Genomic DNA, 11,916 nt, shown 5'->3' on the forward strand with positions numbered 1-11,916 from the left:
ATCACCCCTGCTTCCTCGTGTTACTATTTATAGTTGCACTATTAAGAACTGGTCAGAGTCAAGTTACGTTATAAGTATATTATTATTAAAGACGATATTATTCTTATATTCTGAAATAACAGCGTTCGTATTTCATTAAAAAGTATTCAATAAGAAATAAAAAGTTTAAAGCTAACAAAGTAAAAGAACAAAACCGGGCTTTACGAGCATTTAATGATTTTTCCGCGCATGGAGGGAAGCGAAAGAACGGAAAACATTAAAAACATTTTCTCAACACTTCAAGTGTGTCTACGTATAACTCAACTGGAAGTAATTAAGGAAAACACATAAATTAAGCTGTTACAAGTTGTAATATAAGTATAGTTATTATCTATATATATAAAAGGACTTGTCCTCACTGACTGAGGTAAGACGCACGCACAGCCGTAACCGCTGTGCGTAGAAACGTGGAATTTGGACAGATGTTTACTTTTGTAATCTGGACATCCACTAAGAAGGGATTTTGAAAAATTTTAACCCTAAAGGCGTAAAATAGGGGTTGAAAGTTTGTATGGAAAAATCTTTAAATCGCCACCTATTTTTATAAAATTTAAAATTTAGACTCTTAAAAATATTAAATTAAACACATGTTTCGTGGTTTATTAGAATTCACCCTTAAATAGACAAGCGAAGCTGCGCGCGTCCGCTAGTTTATATATAAGTATAACGAGGTCAGTCGTGGCGCGCATGGCTGTAGCTTCGGCGGAAGGTAGAGAATGAAGTGCCTGAACACTAGATTTCCTCCGCCTACCATGCTATGTGCGAGATACAATATAACCTTTAATTTTTTACTTAATTTTTAGTTATTTTATAAAATGAGTGACTAGGTACAGACTATGTAAAGTAAGTAAATACTGACTCCACATTCTGCTTTGGAGAAGGAGTTTATAAATGCAGCACTTTCGTGGTAATTAAGTTAAAATTTGTATGCTTATTACAAACGCTCATCCCGTACTAGAATTGAATCTAAAATTTTTAGCTTAATCAACGTCGATAAAATCTAAAGTAGATTTATCGATCTCATAAATCAGTAGGTCAGTCAGCAAGGAATTGTGACGCAGTGGCACAAGCGTGTGACTGTAAACGTCACAGGTTGTGGATTCGATTACCACTCAAAGAAATAAAATATTAAATAAATTTAATTACTCCCTCGACGAGGCAAAAGTCTGGCGTTGGGTTCTGTAACTCAACAAGTAATACCTCCAATCCGTTTTAGTTTAGACAAAAAATATATGTAAGTGTATATGTTAACATACTAATGTACCTATACGTACATGCTTATTACATGTTTAAAAGTAAAAGAACAACGTTTTATACGATTTTTAAAACATCATTCCTTATACAACAGAGCCTATTAAAATATGAAAGAAAATACAAAAAACCCGAACCACTCATCCATAGAAAATGAAATTTCTCTTTTTCCTCAATTTGAAACGTTTTTACCCGTTCCTTTTAAAGACGTTGTTCAACAAATTCACTTAATGCCGTTAAATGAACCGTGTTAGCATAATAAAAGATTTATGCTCAGAAACGATTTCCAAACGGAATATAACTCTGTTGAATGGAAAAGCCACACCGACATCCTAGCCTGATCTCCTGTCAGTCGAGTCCGAATATACGAATATTTTTTCGCGCCTCAGTAACTCGGTATTTCGGAATGGAAGGAAGAAACGGCACACACAAACAAAACATCGATTACTTAAACACTGAGGCTCAAATGAGCACAGAGCCTTCCCCCAAACTTTATACGTTACTTTTGTCGTTTAGTAGAGCCGTTTTCATTTTCCAGTAAATTTATCTTCCGAAATTCCCACCATAATTAGGAATAAGATATAAATCTACAGTAAATTAAGCTACAAATTTGTTTTCCTAAAGTACTTCAATGAAGAGAAAGTGCTCATTTAGTATTCCCTAATATTTCCTCTTAATTGGACCAGCCCGAAGCAATATGAATTTATACAATAAAAACAAAAATAGTATGAAAGTATTCCCGTGTATCGATAAATGATTCTGAATAATGAAAGCTCCATTTACCGTATAAAATATTCTAAAGTGCTTTATTTTGGTAGCACTCCTGGTTTGAGGGCGTAAAAAATTAATATTTAAGTAAAGGATTTTTCACCAGCCTTTTATAATGTATTGTAAATAATAATTAATTTAATCCTCATTTAGCTTCACGCTGTATCCCGCACACAGCAGGATAGGCAGAGGGAACCTAGTGCTAAGAGAATCCGTTCCCAATTGTCCGCCGAATTCTGGATACATTGAGTGTTGAGTGGCAGAACTTAACGCCGCGTTTTTGCTTTGATACTAGAGCGAAAAAATAAAAATAAATTCATCAGCTTCACGATATACGCGGAAAGTGGGGAAAATAGTGTTAAGACACTCCGTTCTCCACTTTCCGCCGAATTTTGGAGACACCCACAACCATGACACCCTGACTGACCTCAACAATTATAATAAACCAAATATTTCCATATACAGTTGTGGACAGCCACAAGGGGGAGAGCCTGGAGCTGTTCCACGTGGCGAGGACTGACATGGGCGCGTACTACTGCATTGCGAGCAACGGTGTGCCGCCCACCATCAGCCGCCGATATCACGTGCAGGTGCACTGTAAGTCATCCATTATGACTCGCTTCGATCTATTTACGAATTTCATGCAAGCTTCGTAGACTATAAATGAGGTTAATTAGGAACAATAAACCTTAAATGGATGCTATTTTGCTGGAAATTGAATTAAGTGGGAAATTGTGAAACTATGTTTGTGTTTGTAAAACTATTGTTTACTTAAATATGTAGAAAGTTATGCAGTATATGGTATTGGAAAGATTTTACGAAGATTTTGAAGAGTTAGATTGTTTGAAAAATATTGGATTTTCCTATTGTAAATTAACATATACCATACTATCATGGCTTAATTGTTGATAATGTTAATTCGGAGACTTCCCCGAAAGAATTTTTAAAAGAACACTTGTTTTATTATATTCAGATGTCAGATTCATGTAATTGGTATAGGACCTTAAACTTAAAACTTTTCACAGTCATACCACAGGTGAAAGTGACAAATCAGTTGGTTGGAGCTCCAATTGGCAGTGACGTGGAATTACAATGCTACATAGAGGCTTCACCTAAGGCCATGAATTCATGGTATCGAGAAGATGGTGAGTGTTGAGTAGATAGTTCATGTGAATGTTGAGTAGATGAGTTCATGGTATCGAGATTCCTTCGAGCGGGGATCGAACCAACAACCATTGCTTTACAGTCATATCCCTTGTGCCCCTACGCCACGATAGCTTGAACTTTCTTTATCCTCGGTTCCAACATTTTTTTCTGTTAACTTTTGGTTGAATAAATAATGTATAGTAACTCTAATGATAATATGTATCTAAGTAAAGATTTATTAACGTGAACTACGAAGAAATCAGATAAACGAGAATAGATGGCTTTTACTTAAAGCGAGGGGCACATAAGATTACATGAGAGGAAACCGATTAATCACGAAACAAGGCAAAATCTATGTAATTAATGATATTCTCCTCCAAAGCAACACATGGAGTACCTAATAGCTTTATTAAACATTTGCCTTAGAAGTTGGAGAACCGCCAGACAATAGGCAGACGCGTTACTTGGGCGATATTAACGTCGGCCCTATCCAAAACTTGAAGTTGTAATTCAAAAGTAAAATGCCTAATAACTGTTTATTTCAAGAAATATGTGAAAGATGTTTTGTCGTAGGGACACAAGTACGTGAGTGCAACGCAACGACTGTGGGTTCGATTCCCACCCGAGGGAATGAATTTTCACTTCGTCACTCTGGAAAATTTGGCTGAAAGTAGGGATTGGAATGTCTTAACACTAGATTTCTTCTGCCGACCGTGCTATTTGCGGGATGCAGCGTGAATCTGAAAATCTAGTACATTAAATAACAAGTAAATTTTTAATATAAATTAGTAACTTAAGTCATTTTAATCCGTAGCAAATGATAATTCCTTTCCACAGCTTTAGTAAGCGACAAACTGTTAGAAAATCCAAAATTTCGCATCACGGAAACGGCGGTGAATGAATATTCTTTATGGATGAACCTCACGATAAAGTCTCTGGCGCCGGGCGATTTCGGGACTTACGTGTGCGCCTCCGTCAACGCCCTGGGAAAGATGGAGAGCCAAGTTAGCTTGCATAGTGAGTGGAATATTTTATGAGTGTATGAATTGATAAGTAGCTTAAATGTAGTGTTTTTAGTTCAAAAAATAGGATTTTAGTTTATTTTATATTTACATTATAATTTAAAGATGTTATTATAATAGAGGCTGTAGAGTTTAGATATGGTGAAAACGGGAAAAATTAAGTACTCATTAGATACGAAAAATAACAATAGCAAGACTTTTTCATTGACATATTCAAAAGTACAAGATTTAGTCAAAGAAGTTATTTGCTTACTATAATAGAAATATAAAATAGTATAATATATTTTAAATACAGTGTCTAAAAAAATATAATTTATAAACATACATTTTAAAAGAACCTTTAAACATAACACTGTAAAAATAAGCAAAAGCTGAAATGTGTAAAAAAATAATTAATAACTGAAAAACACAGTATGTTCAAAGAAACTATATTATCTAACACATTTTATACAGCATGTTCGTTGAATAGCATAAATTGTACTCGCATGTAATTGTTTTAAAGCGTTGAAGTTTTTATAGTAAGGCTTTTTACTTTATGCATCTTTTATTAATAATGCAGGCACAAACTCGTATAAGAGAAACAAAGGTTTATTATCGGTGTTTTATTGAATAAAATATCGGAAAAGGTTTGAGAATAAAGTTAGTTTTTATATTGGCGAGAATTTTTAGTATTTTTTTAAATTGTAAATATATGCACTTTGATATTTCTAACACTCCTTATTTTGTGAATACGATAGTAATGAATTCAAATCTAATATCTTCTATATTTAGTATTTAAATAATGTATTCATAAAAGTACGTAACACTTACAAAAATTTCCATTACAACCACTAAAAGTCCATTTTATATTATAATACTGATATTCAATTTTGTAGTTATCGTAAAACTTGCTTGACCCGAAGCTGTTCTGGAAGAAATTGGTAATAAGCTATAAATGTACGTTTTAGTGTACTGTTATACTTTTTCGTTCCTATGTATATTATTTTATTGTTTATTTTGTATATTTACTGCATTTTCATTTCTTCGCTCTGGTGTCGAGTGCGGCGTTAAGTTCCGCCACACAACAAGCCTCCGGAATTGGGCTAAAAATGAGAAGCGAGGTTGCTATAGCGTTAGCAAAAAACATTATTATCTACATCAACCAGATCTATTATAAATAGAATAACATAAACAATAATTGTTGGATTAATTTCCACTTAAAAAACTAAATTACAAAGAAAGGAATTATTTTCGTTTCGCTAATAACTGGGAAATGTAGAATTTGCGTAAAAAGTAGAGAACGGACACTAGTTTTCCTCTGCCTATACGGCTACACGGAATTAAGCGTAAATCATCTTCTAGAATTATATTTTTTGAAGTAAACATAGCAAATATTTAATGCGTTAACTTGCCCTACGATCCCTTTTCTTTTCACGTCTCGCGCTTGAGCGGTTAAGATTGTTAGTTGTCACTTGTCAGGGAAGGGTTATGGAAGCGTTTCTTATATTATTTATCTACTTATACACATTGACTTTATCATTATGTAATATTCAATTGTTTTATTTTTATTATAAACGAGAATCATTTAAGAAAATTGCAGATATTATCAAAATTTTGTCAATATCCGTATATGGAAATAATTTCGAGCAACGAAAAATATACCAAGATTTAGAGCGCTACTCCCTCTAAGTACTTAACAAAACGAATAAATTTAAATGAAAATATATTTTTCTAAAAAATGCTTCACGTTTTAAAAAATATTGGTTCAGTACAAATACAAAAAAACAGCTTCACGATTTTTCCCAAAAGAAGACAGAGTAGGCACGTACTTAGTATAAAGACGTCCTCCATTATCCGCCAAAGTTTTTTCGACATTGTGTGTCGATTGGCGAAACTCAACGCCGCGTTTTTTCTTATAATTTTTAACATATACGTTGATTATTCCTAGGACTTCAACTCAGCATGAATGGCTATGCAGACGAGCCGATGGTGTCAGGGGCGGCGTGGCAGCGCGCGAGGAACCTGCCCGCGACCCGCCCAGCAGCATCCCACGCGCACCAGTACCTAAAACACCTACCACCACAGCTATACGCTATATTACTCACCACTCTTAGATATATACATACTATATAGATATATATTTTAAAATTTACTGGATTTGAATGTGCTAATAAAGAATGAAAAATGATATTTTAATTCATTGTTACGTCGTCCACTGTTTTAAATTATTTTTTGTATAATATAACCTAATTTTTATAAATATAAAATTAAAATTATTATAATTATGAATTGATATTGTATATGTTATATATGTATTAAACATACTTTATTAATTTATATGTAAATTATTATTACGCTTAAATATAAAGGTTGTAACATAACTAGGAATTGGACAGATTCAATGAGTACACACTTACACAATATATTATTGCCTTTCTTATATTTCTTCTAAGGACTTGAAATTATAAAAAATATTTTGTATCCCGCATATAGCAGGGCAGAGGGAACTTAGTGTTAAGATACTCCGTTCCCCACTTTCCATCTAATTCTCGAAGCATTGTGTGTTGAGTAGCGGAGCTAAACGCTACGTTTTTTGCCTTGTTACCAGAGCGAAGAAATGAAAATATTCATTCCTCTGAATGGGAATCGAACTCATAATCGTCGTGCTTACAGTCACACGCCTTGGCCACTGCACCACAACCGCTCTAATAACATATATAGCTTTTATTTAACTTTCAATATTTAAATTTCACATGTTCCCTAGTTATTCCACATGGAAGTTGCGTATTCTATTTAACTTGTATAATTTGTTACCGCGGCTCAATCAGCTTGCGTTATGTATAATTTACGAGCTAATCATGTAAACATCAACAAACTTTGTTTCCTTAAGTAAACCGTTTTAAGTACTTCGTCGTGGAATACATCTCGTATGAGAATTCTGAAAGGAAAAGGAATATTAATTAATCCTGTTTGTGTATTATGCATGTTACTATATGATGATAAGCAATAGTTTAAACAGTTAAAAAAATCAACTTCACGATAAATCCCGACATCAGGGTGGACAGAGGGAACCGCCGAATTTCTCGAGGCATTGTGTGTTGAGTTGTGGAACTCAACGACCACTGTCATGGTGCCACAGCGAAGAAATGAAAGTTAAGAAATAATAATTCATTCCCTTGAGTGAGGATCGAACCAATAACCATCGCGTTACAGTCACCCTTGTGAAATTGCGCTACGACGGCCTAATAAGCAAAAGCTTAAACAGTTAAAATCAAAGTAATCAAAGAAGCAAGTTATTTTTTTTCTTGTAAATAATTTGAAATATGTTGAGAAGTTTCTTTTGCATTAAGGTAGTATGATTAATTTGAAGTTATACTGTACACTAGTATACGGATAACAAAATCGTCCATAATTGAACATTTTTGGTTGGTTTAATTTAAGTGAAACTCAGTGAATTTGTTTCTTATTTATTCTTTATAAATATAACGTTAGTTTTTATTATTGTAGGTTACCTAAATACCTAGTTGAATATTTATTTAGTACACCACTACATTTAATAGATATATATTAAAATCAGAAAACGAATTAATAACTCGGAATCCATTTCATTTCTATAACTACTAAATAAAAATATTAAATATTATTTTTAAGTAAACGTCCTTTGTACAGAATATATCCCTATATTAAAAGTCATGAATAGATATTACTAGCAGTTTCAAAGTCAAAAATTATGAAATTAATGTGCTTCCTTTCATTTTTGTAAATAAATACTTACTTGTGATTAATATTATAAATAGATTTTCCATCCAAATGTTAAAAAAAATATTATTAGTTAAAGGAAAATCGTATACTTACTATAAAAAACATTTACTACGATTAGAATAAGTCTTTGTATCTATTTGAATGGTACTGCCAATTTCAAACATATAAAGGTGAACGCACACTGATTCACAATTTTAATTAAAAATTATATTGGAATAATCTCATTTTTCACGTAGTGTGTGTAAGCCTTAAAATTAATCATATTTCTGGTTGTCTCCATCTTGAACTCTTGTGCTAATAAGTATGTATGTATATTTACGTTGACTTTGACAATAAATGTGTAATTTACAAACTGGTATAAAGTTGAAATAAAATGTGAAAATATAAGGTGTGTTTATTTAAACGTCTCCTCTTTTTATTTATTAAATAAAATAATAAACGATATTAATTTAACAATATTAATTGAATAAGTTATACCTCAAGTTTTTTTTCTGTAGTTAAATGGTATTTCATTTATCACTTCCAATTAAAAAAAAACATCTTACAATCTATTTTTCATACCTCAATTTTGAAACCATACCATTATTATGTATCTGATTATCAAATAAACTTAAGCAAGTAATAATCAGAGAAGAGAAAACAGAAAAAAAATGAAGGATGAGATGACATATTAGATTCGTTAAAAAAAATGGCACAGCCACAATGGACTTTTAATGTACTCGTACCAATATTCCGTAGGTTAGCGCTGTCCCAAAGAAAGCTTGGACAATGACGAATGGCCGCCGTCCACTAATGCATTTTACGTGTTGCACTTGAATTAATGCGTCAACGTTCTATCCCTTTTCAAACTATTAACAAAGCCTTATTACAAAATATTTCTCAATACAAAATAATAGAAAAATGTTGATACGATGGAAAACAGCTAATGCCCTTTTTAAGATCTGAGTTCTTTTAATATACTCGTAACTGTAGAAATATGTACATTATTTTCCTTTTTTATTTTGATGGTTTTTATTAAGAAAATATATTTATTTTTTTCCCTTATTTAATAACTTTCACAAGAAACGTGCGGAGGTAAACGTGAGAAGTTGTGGACTCGATTCCTAATCGAGGAAATGAGATATTTCATATTTTAATTTCCTCGCTCTGGCAACGATAGTAAAGCGCGCGTGAGTTACGCCACTCAACACACGATGCCTCCAGAATTCGGTTAAGTTGGGAGCGGAGTGTCTTAACACTAGATTCCCAGGTTCCCTCTGCCTAACATATGCATATATTAAAAAAAATATTCATATTACTTAAAATACCTATAGACATATAAAGCCTTTAAATGATAAATATAGCGCAAGTTGAAAAATTGGATCTGAATAGAATAATAGATGAGAAAAAGAAAATACGATATTCGAACGGCTGTGTTCCATTGTGCGCCTGTAATCTAGAAATTAAGGACCTAAATCGAAAAGATTATTTTCCGATTGTAGTCTCGTTTATTATAATGACGCACTTATAAAAGATATATAAAATATACTAAATTTTCACCTACTACAATAATTTTAGTAGGTGAAAAAGTATTTGTAACATTAAAAAATCTGCTTCACAGACAAGTAGGGCAGACAGAGGACAGAGGACAAAAAAACTGAAAAAAATACTGTTTCTCAGCTTCTAATCAATTTTTAAGACATGCGTGTTGAATGGCGGAACTCTCCTCCGTGATTTGTCTACTGAAGCATACCCACAACTACGCTACCATGAATATGTTACATATACTAATACAAAAAAAAATACATTTATTTAATGTCATTATACTTGACTCGAAAAATGGAAAAAAGAAAAAAGAATATATAGATTTTTAAATAAAAGAAGGGAAAATACTAATGTGCACAGTTCATTAAGCTTATACCTAAAACTTAATTTATAACAATATAATTATTTTATTTTTAGTAATATACATAATTATCATTTTACTAATAATAAAAAACTTTCAAATAGATAAATTAACTTTAGAAAGGCATGTTTGGGATAATATAAAACATAAAGTTTCTCCAAATAAATTATGCAGGATATTCCATGGTCGTCCCGGGCGGACGCTATCGTCATTTTTTCTTTATTCACTCGGCGGTGGGTAGTCGACTGGATGATTTTTCAGGGGAAACGTCAATTCTGCAACTTAGTCACGTAGTATTTTAGCGTCACTGGCCGAGATGCGCCCGACTTTAATAATGTCATAGACATCTAAATGTTCTTGCGCGCGAACTAATATCATTTTATTTGAAGCTTTGACAGAAGATTTGGAAGAAGATTGTTTTATTATGTCATATTTGTATAAAAATATGGGTTTAAATTATTTATTGTATGTAGTGTGAAGTTTCATGTAAATGTTTATCATTGCGCAGTGGGTTACGATCTGAATGTTAATTGGGTTTGAATCTCTCAAAGGAGAATGTTTTTTTTATTTACGGTCAGGTAAGACAAAAGGCAGCGTTGAGCTTCGCAACTCAACACGCATTATGTGAGGTACATGCGGAAGGGTATAGAGATTGTTTTAAACGTTAAGGCATATTATACTGAAATTTGTAATGTTTATTTCGTTCATATAAAACTGTAAAATGACTTATTCGTATTTAATAGAAAGTTAATTTGAACAAATATGCAAAATATTTACATTCAATTTATATTGTAATTTATATAATCAGTTATAACAATAACAACCTTAGAACAAAATTATTTGACAAATATAAAATGTAACAATAATTAATCAATTATAACATAAAAGATTTCTTTCACGAACAAGTTCATGAGGTAAATGCAGTTATTTTCAAAAATGATCATAAATCAAAACCATTCCTGGCTGTTCAGTATTTTGCTGGGTGCATTCCGTACCGGTGTACTGTCAAGCGAAAGTAATTTTTTAAAAACGTTCCTGACAGGTCCACCATCAGGTACGTCAGCGCTCCAAAAGATTTACTATGTCAGTGGCGGGAATATTTCATAAAGGAAGCCGATTTCTACTATCTATAAAATGTCTAGAATGGAAATTGACAATTTTATACCTTTTTAAGCTTTACTCGATGAATCAATAAGTTCGATTGATGTACTCAATACATCAATTTTCTTATTTAATAAAGTACTTTGCCAATGTTTTAAAATTTTTGCAGACTTGATTAAACATTCTAGAAAGAAGTTAAAGAACTTGTTTTTTTTTGTAAGCAATTTCAAAGGTTTTAACTAATTATATAATTATTTATTAACTGAGTAATTCAGTATTTTTAGAAACTAGAAGTAGTTAATACTTAATTGGAATTTACTCTCAATTTATATGTCCCAAAATTGACAATTTGACTCGAATTCTATTCATTCAAAAGACCCGACCATAACAATATTTATTATCACCTAGCGACCCAGACGTGGCTTCACCTATTTAAAGGTATTGTTATATTACAGCCAAATTATGCAAGCTCTTTACCTAAATTATAGCCTATATGCTATTCCTATGTATAAGCGATAACTCATATTACAGTAAAGTTTCATCTAACGTTGTTCAGTAGTTTTTGCGTGAAAGTGAAACGTGAACTATTACCCTGGGATCCGGTCGTTGAATCCTGTATATACCAGTTTTCTTAATTTAACCTATATTAATGAATAAAACATGATTAGTACAACAGATTACACCTGGGTTGCCTAGAAGAATCCTGCCGCAATCACCTTTAATTACATTTTTTCGTAACTCGTTTTTGGAGAAAATTGCACCAATACGTTTTTTATATGAATCGCACATCATTTGAAAGATAATCCCATAAGGAATTGGAAAATTAAGGGTTGCCAGCTCTCAGTCTGCCGCAAGTCTAGGGTTGCCTGGTTTAAACATGTCACTAAATGTTAATAATTTGCACTCATGTGTTTTTTTAATGAATTATATATCAAATTAAAGCTTATTTTTTTCTGAACACTA

General features: G+C 32.3%; 1 protein-coding gene across 1 annotated transcript in view; it reads left to right on the plus strand.

The window, feature by feature from the left end:
• The window catches only part of LOC146539933 (lachesin-like), a 71,833-nt gene extending 63,479 nt beyond the window's left edge, over positions 1-8,354 (plus strand). Inside the window, exons 6-9 of the mRNA XM_085207786.1 lie at positions 2,524-2,655; positions 3,084-3,203; positions 4,042-4,221; positions 6,154-8,354. Coding sequence (XP_085063912.1) covers positions 2,524-2,655; positions 3,084-3,203; positions 4,042-4,221; positions 6,154-6,338 — 617 coding nt within the window. The 3' untranslated portion in view covers positions 6,339-8,354. The remainder of the gene's footprint in view (positions 1-2,523; positions 2,656-3,083; positions 3,204-4,041; positions 4,222-6,153) is intronic.
• Positions 8,355-11,916: the final 3,562 nt, after the last annotated feature.

The sequence above is a fragment of the Heliconius melpomene genome, chromosome 3, assembly GCF_056956725.1.
Source record: "Heliconius melpomene rosina isolate 202511_hmr_F chromosome 3, ASM5695672v1, whole genome shotgun sequence".
NCBI classification, from domain to species: domain Eukaryota; kingdom Metazoa; phylum Arthropoda; class Insecta; order Lepidoptera; family Nymphalidae; genus Heliconius; species Heliconius melpomene.